The 13,036-nt window shown below is 45.8% G+C and overlaps 1 protein-coding gene and 1 long non-coding RNA gene across 2 annotated transcripts in view; both read right to left on the bottom strand.

The window, feature by feature from the left end:
- LOC132387079 (uncharacterized) overlaps window positions 1-13,036 on the bottom strand; it is a 112,433-nt gene that overhangs the window by 71,646 nt on the left and 27,751 nt on the right. The window contains exons 8-13 of the mRNA XM_059959434.1: window positions 12,154-12,321; window positions 8,321-8,507; window positions 5,296-5,422; window positions 4,630-4,758; window positions 3,576-3,680; window positions 354-536 (exon numbers count right to left, since the gene is read on the bottom strand). Coding sequence (XP_059815417.1) covers window positions 354-536; window positions 3,576-3,680; window positions 4,630-4,758; window positions 5,296-5,422; window positions 8,321-8,507; window positions 12,154-12,321 — 899 coding nt within the window. The remainder of the gene's footprint in view (window positions 1-353; window positions 537-3,575; window positions 3,681-4,629; window positions 4,759-5,295; window positions 5,423-8,320; window positions 8,508-12,153; window positions 12,322-13,036) is intronic.
- On the bottom strand, window positions 3,926-5,422 carry LOC132387083 (uncharacterized). The gene is made up of 3 exons (XR_009509765.1): window positions 5,358-5,422; window positions 4,572-4,758; window positions 3,926-3,944 (listed from the first exon to the last, which is right to left on the bottom strand). It is a non-coding gene; the product is annotated as an uncharacterized LOC132387083 (long non-coding RNA).

Below are 13,036 nucleotides of genomic sequence, written 5' to 3' on the forward strand. Positions count from 1 at the left end.
CCCCCCCCCACCCCACCACCACCCCCCCCCACCCCACCACCACCGCCTTCCCCTTCCCCACCGGAATATTTAAAGTGATGAGTGATAGGTTCTTGTGTGTTGAAGATTACGAAGGGAAGGCAGGAGAATAGATGTTGGATGTTGAATCAGACATGATGGAAAGGCAGAACAGACCCGAAGGGCCGAACGGCCTAATTTGCTCCTCCGCCTTACGGCCTGCCCCTGACTCAAGGCGATATCAGCTCAGGGACTCAACGGAAGATTCAGAATTTGGCGGGTCGGGGGGTGGGGGGGAGGTTATCACAATCCGGTTCGGAGACACTGTCTGATCAAGGTGCGATAGGAAATCCCACCCGGCTCGGCCTGCGACTTGCCGCTTTTCTTTTGCTGTTCTCCACTTCTCATCCGCAACTGGCGGGCCGGCGGCCGCGACCTTCCTCTTATCACACAATAGATCAGCTTCCGTGTTTGGGTCCAGTAAGGAGAGCCGACGCCGACACGGGCGATCCGCCGCTCTCCGCCCTCCGCTGGTCCAACTGCGGCGACAGGTAGCGCCAAGGAATTCAGTACAGGGACTTCACATTGGCGGCGGGAGTCAGCGTTGTTCGGGATGGGAAACGGATGCGTTCGGTGACTCAAATCATTGTCATATACCCCGAGTATTCATATTTTGGAAGAATTGGCCACGCTGAAGGGGCAGTGGGTTGCAACAAGGTGCCTGCTAATCTGTTACAGTTTGTTTTGAAATGTAAAGATAAACAAATTGGTGATGCTGTTGTAATATGTAAAGCTTAATATACTGTAATGTACACTGAAGCTTAAATGTTCTTTTCCTGAAAATTTCTTAAAAGGGAGGGGTTGTTATGTACCCCTAGGGTTCATGTTTTCTGCGGACAAAAACTTTAAAATGTCGGGAGAATGAGTCTGAGGGAACTTAGCAGGTCGGGGAGCATCGGTGGAGAGGAATAAATCGCCGATCTTGCGGCTCCAGACATTTCTAAACAATTCCATTAAATTCTGCGAGGGCAAAATTAGAGACGCCGCTGAGATATATCTGTGTGCGAGCGCTTTAGGATCGCAAATGTAGATGCTTCGAACTTTGAATTCCTGAAATAACTTAGTAATGACGTCCAATAGCAATTATGTATCCTATTGTGTGTAACGTACTCTATTGAATTTAATTTAATTCAATTGACTTTATTTCTAACATCCTCCTCATACATTAAGAGTAAAAAAAATCGTTACTTTTCGTCAATGTGTAAGGTTCAATGTATAGTATGTTGTAATAAATAGTATTACAGCAAGGTATACAATGGAAGAGTCAATATAATTTAGAAATACCATTGTGTCAGCGTGAATTAATCAGTCTGACGGCCTGGTGGAAGAAGCTGTCCCGGAGTCTGTCGGTCCTGGCTTTTATGCTGCGGTACCGTTTCCCGGATGGCGGCAGATGGAAAAGTTTGTGATTGGGTTGTCTCAGGTCCCCAATGATCCTCCAGGTCCTTTGTACGCTCCTGTCCTGTAAATGTCCTGAACAGTGGGATCCTAATGCCACAAAGATGGGATCAAGCTGGCAGATTGCTTGTAGTCGCTGAATTAGAAAAGGAAAGGGACCAAGAAATAGGGAAGTGACGGGGATGTTCGTTATGAAACTAATGAACCAAGGGACACAGAGCAGCAAAGAATGTCTTCAGTATTGGGCTCTAAAGTTATTTTACTCTTTATTTTTCCAATTGTTTGGAGCGATTTCATGGCAGAATTTTTTTGAACTATGGATGAAGGCAAGGCAGTGCACTGACTTTAGTGAGATATTTCTCAAAGTCCTGCAAGGGAGTTTGGTCAAGAAGGTCCAGTCACACCAACCAAGAATAGGGTAGAAATATAGTGATATAAAACCATAATTAATTAAATAATAATAAGTAAATTATTCCAAGTGGAAATAAGTCCAGGACCAGCCTATTGGCTCAGGGTGTCTGACACTCCGAGGGAGGAGTTGTAAAGTTCGATGGCCACAGGTAGGAATGACTTCCTATGACACTCAGTGTTGCATCTCGGTGGAATGAGTCTCGGGCTGAATGTACTCCTGTGCCTAACCAGTACCTTATGGAGTGGATGGGAGTCATTGTCCAAGATGGCATGCAACTTGGACAGCATCCTCTTTTCAGACACCACCGTCAGAGAGTCCAGTTCCACCCCCACAACATCGCTGGTCGTACGAATGAGTTTGTTGATTCTGTTGGTGTCCGCTACCCTCAGCCTGCTGCCCCAGCACACAACAGCAAACATGATAGCTCTGGCCACCACGGACTTGTAGACCACCCTCAGCATCGTCCGGCAGATGTTAAAGGACCTCAGCCTCCTCAAGAAGTGTCTATGTTCGGCGGGAGTTGAAGCGAGGAGATGTTGGAGAGAACGGGCCATAGGATCCAATCGGGCGGGGGATGGAGCAAGGTGCTGAGGTTTACTGAGGGTGGGTGAGTATAACTTTTGCAAGAGTTGAGCTTCAACCTGTGCGCATTTTGACTGTTTACTTATAATGGGCCCTTTTGGCGTTTTTCCTTTCTTTTCTTTACCAACCCTTTAGTTAAGTTAAGATTCATAAACATAATTCCGTTAATCGTGTGCAGTGTGCAGTCTGTTATTTCTTGGCACCGAGTTGTCACAGGGAAGCAAATTACCCAGCGTCGACAAAAACCGGGATCTGGGGTGGAAGAGCTGTCCCATTTGCACGGATTTGGTGGGACCATAGTGTGTATTCCCTAGACTTCCTATTATTATTTAATTATTTATGGTTTTATTTTGCTATATTTCCACACTATTCTTGGTTGGTGCGACTGTAACAAAACCCACTTTCCCTCGGGATCAATAAATTATGTCCGTCTGTCTGTTTACTTTGACAATTGTGCCAAATGCCAATCTTGTAGGACTCATTTCTTACTTCTTAATTTATTTGTTATATTATTGCTTTGTTTGTGAGTTAATTGTACTGCGTTTCATACCTTGGTCTGGTGGAATGTTGTCTCCATTGGTGGTATACATGTATACGGTTAAAAAACAAAGAACTACAGTATGAACTTGTCATCGCTGTAATGGTTAGATTTACTTAAAGTGCACTTATGGATAATTTATCTTTATAATCTTTACCTTTTTATTCCTTCTAATGACCCTCAGCCTGAGTAAAAACCGGAGTGGGGGGGGGGGGCAATTGGGGGGAGGTGTTTAATGTGCCTTAAGTTTACTTTGACTTTTATACCAAATGCCGTTGTTAGGATATATTTATCATTTCTTAATTTGTTTGTGATATCACTGTTTGAATGGTGGTGTCTGAGTTACGTGTTTCGCGTTGTGCACCTTAGTCTGGATGAAGGTTGTCTTGATTTGTGGTATACGTGTATGCGGTAGAAAAACAAAGGACTTCAGTATGAACTTGTCATTTGTTTGTGATATCATTGCCGTAATGGTTAGATTTAGCTACAGTACATTTATGGATATTTTATCTTTATAATTTTATTCCTTCTAACAACCCTCAGCCTGAGTAAAAACAGTCTGACCGCCGACTGCGCCAGAGATCTCACCTCCATTGTCGCTGCAAGCCCAACGCTGACTGAGCTGGATCTGGATCAAAGCCAGTTGGGAGATTCCGGAGTGGAAGTGTTGTCCGAGGCTCTCGGGAAGTCGGACTGCAACGTCCAGGAGCTGAGGCAGGTGTCAGGCTGACGACATTACGGACGGGAGGGTAGCGGGAGGGTTAACGCAATGCTACAACAGCGCCAGCGACCCGGGTTCGGTTCCCTCCGCTGTCCGAGATGAGTTTGTACGCTCTCCCCGTCACCACGTGGGTTTAATCCGTGTGCTCTGGTCCACGCCCATATTGCAAAGACGGACCGGTCTGTAGGTTAAGTGGGAGGCACAGACTCGTCTGGATGGATGGGCCAGTTACCGTGCTGAAGTACAAGAGAAATAAACAAATTAAAAACAATTTTAAATGCCTCAGTAATGTTAGGGCCATCAGACATAGGGGCAGAATTAGGCCATTTGGCCCCTCGAGTCCGCTCCGCCATGGCATCTTGGCTGACCCATTTCCCTCTCGGTTCCAATTCCCCACCTTCCCTCCGTATCCCTTCATGCCCTGGTGAACCACGAACGCATTAATCCGTGCCTTAAGTACTTGGCCCAGCGACTTGGCCTCCACAGCCGCCTGTGGTAACGAATTCCACAGCTTCACTGCCCTCTGGGTAAAGAAACCCCACCTCATCACTCTTCTCAATACACATCCTTCTGTCCTGAGGCTGAGTCCTCTGGTCATGGACTTGCCCCGCTGCAGGAAACATCCTCTCTCCACATCCACTCAATCGAGGCCATTCGACAATCGATAGCTTTAAAAGAGATTCCAAACCCTCCCCCATCACATTCTTCTGAACTCCAGTGACAGGAGGCCCAGAACCATCACACCATTGGCTGGATAAAGTCCTTAAAGCGAACACAGATGATCCTGATCTGTTCTGTATCATAAGACTACAATTACATGCAGGACGGTTGGTCACATTCGTTTCTTCCAGTGCGAAGCTCACCCGATTTCTATTCCTCTTTCCTTTCTCCGTTCCCCAGTCTGAATGACAACAGCCTCACCGCCTCTGCAGCCGAGCATCTGGCCTCGGCTCTCGGCATTAACCCCTCGTTGACTGCACTCTCGCTGGGCGACAATCATCTGGGAGATTCGGGAGTGAAGCTGCTGTCCGAAGCTCTGAAGACCACAGACTGTAACATACAGGAATTACGGTAAGAAAGTGTGGGGGATACCGAAACCCTGAGGCACACCGTGGACGCCTCTAATCAGTAAATAGACTTTATTTGGTGCAAGTATTGTCGGGCGGATGCTAACTAACGGATGGAAAGCTGGCAAACAGCCGGCCAGATTCGAACTGGGGACCATTGGACTGGAAGTCTGGTGCTGATTTCACTACACGACTGACCGGCTGGGTGGTGTGAATGCAAATGTCTAATTAGCCAATCATGTGGCAGCACCCCAAAGCACAAAAGAACGTGCAGGCATGATCAGGAAATGTTGTTCAGACCAAACAGCAGAGTACTGTAGGAAGGTGACCCAGGGGACTGTGGCCGTGGAGTGAGTGATTGGCAGGAGACAGGGCAGGTGTGAATATCTCACACAACAGGAGCTACCGATTAAAGTGGCCAAGGAGTGTGTTACATCAGATTTACTGGTATATCAGATTTTCATTTTGTTTCTGGGGCCTGATTCTCTGTTCCCCAGGCTGAACAACAATGGTCTCACACCGTCCTGCGCGGAGGATCTCGCCTCTGCGCTCGTCACAAGCGACACGTTGACGGGACTGTACCTGAATGACAATAATCTGGGAGATTCCGGGGTGAAAGTGCTGAACGAGGCGCTGATGCATCCAGACTGCAAGATAGAGAAACTGGGGTGAGTACCAGTCTTTGAGACATCGGACTTTCCCGGGCCTTTCAAGATCACAGCTTCAACACATTTTCCAACACAGTAGCTCATTGCATTAAAAACGGAGAGCGATTCTGGAGTCAGGATTCAGGATTGCCTACCGCAACAAATATAAAGGGGAGTAAAGCGATTGTTACTCCGGATCCAATTCTGAATAAACATGATTCATAGAGCATACTGTATTAGGCACATACAGTACATATAGAAAGGGGTCCCAAGAATTGTGCACGTTACTGTAACAAGTCTATGTATTACACTGACCTACTGCAGCCAAAAAACAATCATGACACGTGATAAACCTGATTCAGATATGGTCCTGCATTGTGGGCTGAAAGTGAGGAGGGGAAAGGCAGAGAGTGGGGAGCATAAAACATTCTGGAATGATCAATGTCTCAGGGCTGGGTGCATCTGCTCCCGCGCCAAGCCCCTGTCCCTGGCACTCCTCTGCGGACTCACCTGCACCCCTCCCCCGGCGCCCCACCCTCGCCATTCCCAACATCCTTTGCTCGCCTCGGGTTTACCACCTCGCACTCTGTTCTCAACGTTGACATTTGCAATAGTGTGCAACCCTAGCTATATCTACAAACGTACATATACACCTCAGTCTGTTGCACACTATAATCATTTCATCAGTCCTATAGAACACAGCATACAATGATCTGAGTGGTATATGCGATTACTTACATAAATTGACAGACTCTGTGTACCTAAACTGATACTAGGTGCAGGAATATGTGAAATTAAGGGGACTTAGACACGAAGTGATGAGGGTTAAATTGTGACCCGTGGCAAGAGCAATCCTTGCCTAATTTGTCTCTCTCCCTTTTTCCCTCCCTCTCTCTGCGCTGTCCTACCCCGACCCTGTTTGTTTTCCTCCGTTTATCTGGCTTCCTGTCTTTTTCTCATCTGTCTCACTCTCCTCTCGTCCTCACTCTCGTCTCTCCCTCATTCTCCTCTCTCTCTCATATACACACACACACACACACATACACATGATGTTTCTTTTACAATCCCTGCTTGTTCCCCCTCCCTCTCACTCACACTCGCTCACATACACAATTTCTCCGTCTTCTCTATCTGCCACACTTGCTCTGCCCCTCTCTTTTGCCCTTCCTCTCACTACTCTCTCACACAATTTCTCTCCTACCCTTCCCGCTTGTTCTTCCACCCCGTTCTCTCTCTACCTGAACCCCTCCCACACCCTCCCCCTCTCCCCACTCTCCTTGCCCCCTGTCTGTTCTCTCTCTCTCTCTCTCTCATCCTTCCCCCTCCCTCATCCCCTCTCCCTCCTTCTCCTTCTCCCTCTCTCGCTCCCTTAGACTTTCCGGCACTGGGCTGAGACTCCAGCCTCTCTCTCATCCCTCCCCCTCCCTCGGAAGACCTGATGTCCAACCTCAGCACCAATCCCAAGATGAAGGACGTGAACCTGGGGTCGAGTTTCTCCTCAGACCAACTCAGTTGCTCACTCTCCTCGACTGATCATCAGGAGTCTGATGTGGAGACAGTGAGTGTTCCTTGTGTTGATGGGAAAGCATAGGATTCCAGGCAAAGTCTCACTGATAGAAAACAAATGGGAACGTGGAGCAGTTGTAATTTTCACTGTCTGTGGATGATTCTGGCCTGCTGAACATGACCAGATTTTGTTTTCTATTTCAATGCCTGATTTCAGGCAACTGCAACTATGGGCTTTGGGGGTAGAGCAAGTAATATGGGATGCCAGTGGGATGTAGGTCCTCTTTGTCATACAGCACGGAAGCCAAAGGTGTCAGTCTGTCTACCATTCGTACTGTTTTTCGACAGTTCATTTTATTTTTACAAGTTTCAATTGTCCTTCTCAGTTCTTTGAGTATGTGTAAGAAGTGAACTTCAAAGTATATGGTGACATATACGTACTTTGATAATAGATTTCCTTCAAGGTTTGAACTTAAGACCATAAGAACATAAAATAGAGGAGCAGAAGTGTGCCATTCGGCCCATCGAGTCTGCCCCGCCCCTTGATTGTGGGCTGATCCAACTCTTCCAGTCATTCCCACTCCCCTGCTTTTACCCCATACCCTTTGATGCCCTGGCTAATCACAAACCTGTCTATCTCAGCCATAGATACACCGAATGACTTGGTCTCCTCAGCCGCTCAAGGCGACAAATTCCACAGATTTACCACCCTCTGACGAAAGTAATTTTTCCACATCTTAGTTCTAAGATGACGTCCTTCAATCCTGAAGTTGTGCCCTCTTGTCCTAGAATCCCTACCATGGTAACTAATTTTGCCATATCTAATCTGTTCAGGTCTTTTAACATGCAGAATGTTTTTATGAGATTCCCCCCTCATTCCCCTGAACTCTAGGGTGCACAGCCCAAGAGTATTCCCTTATGTTCCTCATATGATAACCCGTTCATTCCTGGAATCATTCTCATGAATCATCCCCCAACCCTCTCCAATGTCAGTACATCCTTTCTAAAATAAGGAGCCCAAAACTGCACACAATACTCCAAGTGTGGTCTCACGAGTGCCTTAGAGAGCCACAACATCACATCCCTGCCCTAATATTTTCTACCACTGAACTTTGTTCAGCACGTGATCATATCCATCCATTTCTTTATTTATTGATCTATCTGTTCAGTCATTTATTGATCAGTTTATCCATTTGTTCATTTATTGACCTATCTATCTATTTATTCATTTAGTGGTCTGTCTTCGTATTTATCTACCGGCTTCTCTATTAGTTTGTTTACCTGTCCAGTTATCCGTCGTTGAGGTACAACACAGTAGCCAGTCCTCCTGGCCCATCGAGCCCGTGCTGTCCAGTGGCACCCATGTGACCAATTAGCCCGCTAGCCCCTTACGTCTTTGGGCCGTGGGGTGAAAGCAAAGCACGCGGAGGAAACCCAGGCGGCCGTGGGTGCAAGGCAAAGCTCCTCACAGGCAGCCGCCGGAATCGAATCCGGGGCGCGACTGTTGTGCTGACCGCGGCACAACCACTTCGACTTGGGCAGCGCGTAACATGTGAAGTAATGCGGGCAGTTTTCGTTTCTTATTCGGCGGGGGTTAAAGGTGGACTTGTCGAAAACCTTTCATTGCATCAGTGGAAGGCTGAGCAGGTTGGGTCTCAGCTGGTTCAATCTTAGACGAATAAAACACACACACACACACACACTATATACCAATATTTTATTTCATTCATACATATACGTCTCTGCGTGTTTGTGTGTGTTTGTTTGTGAGCGTGTCTGAGTATCTATATATGTTGCTTAAAGTAGCCGTTTTCTCTAGCAAGGGGCAGAATTTAAAATAAGGGACCGTCCATTCAATGGGCACTGGGATCCGAAAACAGTGTTGTCCGCCCCAGATGCTTTGTTCAATTTGTTATCAAAGTACATGTACTGTATGGGACCTAATACAACCCTGAGAATCATTTATGTGGGCAGCTGCAGTCAAACAAGGTCAATACAAGAGAGTCACTGAAAAAGATACACACAAAGACTGATAAACTACAAGTTTTCGAAAGAAGACAAATTGTGCAAATGCAAAATATTAAATAATGATAATTCGATAGTTTAGTAAGAGAACAAATCAACAAAGTCTTAAGTAATAATGCTGAAACAAGCAAGAACAACTTACTTCATTATAATAGCCATTCCAAACACACATAACTTACAGAAAAGAGTAAGTGGACAACACAAGAAATATAACCATATAACAATTACAGCACGGAAACAGGCCATCTCGGTCCTTCTAGTCCATGGCGAACGCTTACTCTCACCTAGACCCACCGACCTACACTCAGCCCAAAACCCTCCGTTCCTTTCCTGTCCATATATCTATCCAATTTTTCTATAAATGACAAAATCGAACCTGCCTCTACCACTTCTACCAAAAGCTCATTCCACCCAGCTACCACTCTCTGAGTAAAGAAGTTCCCCCTTGTGTTACCCCTAAACTTTTGCCCCTTAACTCTCAACTCATGTCCTCTTGTTTGAATCTCCCCTACTCTCAATGGAAAAAGCCTATCCATGTCAACTTTATCTATCCCCCTCATAATTTTAAATACTTCTATCGTCCCCCCTCAACCTTCTACACTCCAAAGAATAAAGACCTAACTTGTTCAATCTTTCCCTGTAACTTAGGTGCTGAAACCCAGGTAACGTTCTAGTAAATCTTCTCTGTACTCTCTCTAGTTTGTTGACATCTTTCCTATAATTTGGTGACCAGAACTGTACACAATATTCCAAATTCAGCCTTACCAATGCCTTGTACAATTTTAACATTACATCCCAACTCCTGTACTCAATGCTCGGATTTATAAAGGCCAACACACCAAAAGCTTTCTTCACTAGCCTATCCACATGAGATTCCACCTTCAGGGAACTATACACCATTATTCCTAGATCACTCTGTTCTACTGCATTCATCAATGCCCTACCATTTACCATGTATGTCCTATTTGGATTATTCCTACCAAAAAGTAGCACCTCACACTTATCAGCGTTAAACTCCATCTGCCATCTTTCAGCCTAAGCGGCCTAAATCTCTTCTGCAAGCTTTGAAAACCTACTTCATTATCCACAACGCCACCTAACTTAGTATCATCTGCATACTGACTAATCCAATTTACCACCCCATCCTCTAGATCATTAATGTGTATGACAAACAACATAGGGATCTGTACTGGGTCCAGAGGCACACCACTCTCTGGCATCTCCCATCCAGCTACTGTTGAATCCATTTTACTGCTTCAATATTAATACCTAATGATTGAACCTTCCTAACTAACCTTTCGTGTGGAACCTTGTCAAAGGCCTTACTGAAGTCCATATAGACAACATCCACTGCTTTACCCTCGTCAACTTTCCTCGTAACCTCTTCAAAAAATTCAATAAGAGTTGTCAAACGTGACCTTCCCTGCACAAATCCATGTTGACTGCACCTAATCAGACCCTGTTTAAACTGCCCCAGCCTGTTTAGTTTCACTCGAAAGGCCAAAGAGCCCCATCATCTCCCATTTGGTTGAATTTCCAACAGGTTTTCTTAATCAACAGACATATGTCATGAAGGAAAGTTGTAGGATTGACCATTTTTTTTTGTACGTCATACAGCTGCATGTCGAATTTGTGCTGAGCAACACACACACTTACAATAATCTACTCCAATATACTCCTACCTCATTGTTCATCTAATTCCACGCGAGATTCCGCCAATCATTTACACTAGGGTCTATAAACACCAGACAATAAGCTGACCAAAGCGCACATCATTGGAATGTTGGAGGACCCCACGTGGTCGCGATGGAGGTCGGGAATGAACCCAACTTACATGTGTGAAGCTGCATTGTCCTTTATATTCATTTTAAATGTGTGGCATAGAAAAGATTTGTTAATTTCTGATTTCTGGCGATATCCCCTACTCTGATCAGATTTATCGATCCAATTCACTCCTATTCATGGCCTCGTTGTTGGATCAGATGAACAGGGACATTTGATTTTGTTTCACACTGGTGTTTTTAGACGAAGAAAACATGGCTCATTGAAATAAAACACACCGTAAATCCACCAGTAGCAGAAAATGCGATTTATTTTTTAAAAATCTAAATTTACATGCACATATTTTCATTCAAATCTAATCAATCTGTCCAGTATTTAAATGAACTTTTATTGAATTACAAGGTCAGTGTTTACATTCATTCAGCTTAAAATTATAGTCTTTATACATACGATCCTCTTAAACAGCACCAACAAAGGGAAAAAAATGGCGCTAACTGCAAGGGACTACAGTAGCCACAATTATGAGGGCTATAGACAGAATAAACGTGAGTAGGCTCTTTCCACTTAGATTAGGACAGAAACATACGAGAGGACAGCGCTTTAAGGTAAAACAGGAAAGGTTTAGGGGGAACTTCTTCACTCAGAGTGGTGGGAGTGTGGAACGAGCTGCCATCTGACGTGGTAAATGCGGGCTCACTCTTAATTTTTAAGAATGAATTGGATAGACACATGGATGGGTTATGGACAGGATGTAGGTCGATGGGACTATCGGAATAAAGTTTCGGAACAGACTAGAAGGGAGGAATGGCCTATTTTCTGTGCAGTTCGTGGTCTATTGTTCTATTCCATATTTCTATTATGGCTCTGGGTTGCGGACAGATTCCCCTGGTGGCTTACTGCAGCACAGACAGTGCTGGACCCACTCTCGGCCCTTCTCCAAAAGATCCGGGAGACGTTGTACGGTGGCGAAACAGGAAGATATGGTCTCAGAGTTGTGCTTTGGGCCAGCCTGGGGTCTGACATCACAACGCTGAAGGGCGCAGCCTCCGCGTCATTGTGTTTCTGAACCGGCTCACTGCTAATTAGAGAGGAGAGCGGAGTTTGAGGCAAAATATATATATAGACCCTTCCCGAGGGTGAAATCGTCGATGCATTGTGTTGTTTAGAGGTCCACTGTCAGTCCTTGTCGGGACGCCTGCAGCGTCTTCAGCCGATTCTGTCCGCGGGAACTGAAGCGATTCCCCTCCAGCCTGAAACAGGTTGAAGAATAAAGAGGAAATAAGTAGCTTGCAACGACTTTGAACATAACAGTGAGACGGGGTTTCCATATCTTAAAACAAACATACAGAGGCAAATATCAGCGAGGCAGTCGTTAGATGCACGGTACAGATCGTTATTGAGTTAACGCGGACACTCACCCGATATACTCCAAGCAGCTGTGATCCTTTACCAGAGTGGTGAAGGAGGGGATCGATCGGTCTGTGAAGCAGTTGTAATTCAGGTTCACGCGTACCAAGGCGCCCATTGCGAGAAGGACGGAAACCAGATCCTCGGCGCAAGAATCCGTGAGACCGGTCTTGAACAGGCTAGGGCGAGAGAAGGAAGCAACGTGAATCGGACGATCGGCAGAGCTCGCTCACCGCACGCAGGGTGACGCTAGTGAAATGTCAGAACTCCCGACAGTCGGTGGTGGGGGAGAGGGGCTGGCAGAATCTCAGGCCACTCTATTCCCTCAAGCTTGGCCGGAGGCGCAATTCACCACCAGCTCTCTTCCTGCAGTAGTTTGCTAGCCGCTCTGCGGCTAAGGCAACAGCAACGGAAGGAAAATGCTTCGTTCTCGCTACGGTCAAAATCATAAGCGATACTGATCTGTTGCAAATGTCTGACAATTACGCATTCGTCATTTCTCGGGAAACGTCAGGGAAAGGGTATCCTGATTTGAGCCACGCTGCCCGGCAATCCCACAATTTTAATGCTATCCTAATCATCAGGACAATTTACAATGACCAATTGACCTACCAACAGGTACGTCTTTTAGAGCACCTGGAGGAAACCCGCAGGGTCACAGGGAGAACGTACAGACTCCTTACAGGCAATGGTTGAACTATAAGTCTATAACTATAAAACTATAAGTAATAGGAATTTCATAATAATGTCTTAAACAGGACCCTATGCGACTTCCTTGTCCACTTGTCCCTCCCCACTGATCTCACACCTGGCACTTAATCTTGCCAGCAGAACAAATGCCACACCTGCATATCCTGATTTGTAAATGTAAATGTGGAAGATGTGCATAGTAGA

Source organism: Hypanus sabinus, unplaced genomic scaffold (assembly GCF_030144855.1).
Source record: "Hypanus sabinus isolate sHypSab1 unplaced genomic scaffold, sHypSab1.hap1 scaffold_151, whole genome shotgun sequence".
In the NCBI taxonomy this organism is placed as follows: domain Eukaryota; kingdom Metazoa; phylum Chordata; class Chondrichthyes; order Myliobatiformes; family Dasyatidae; genus Hypanus; species Hypanus sabinus.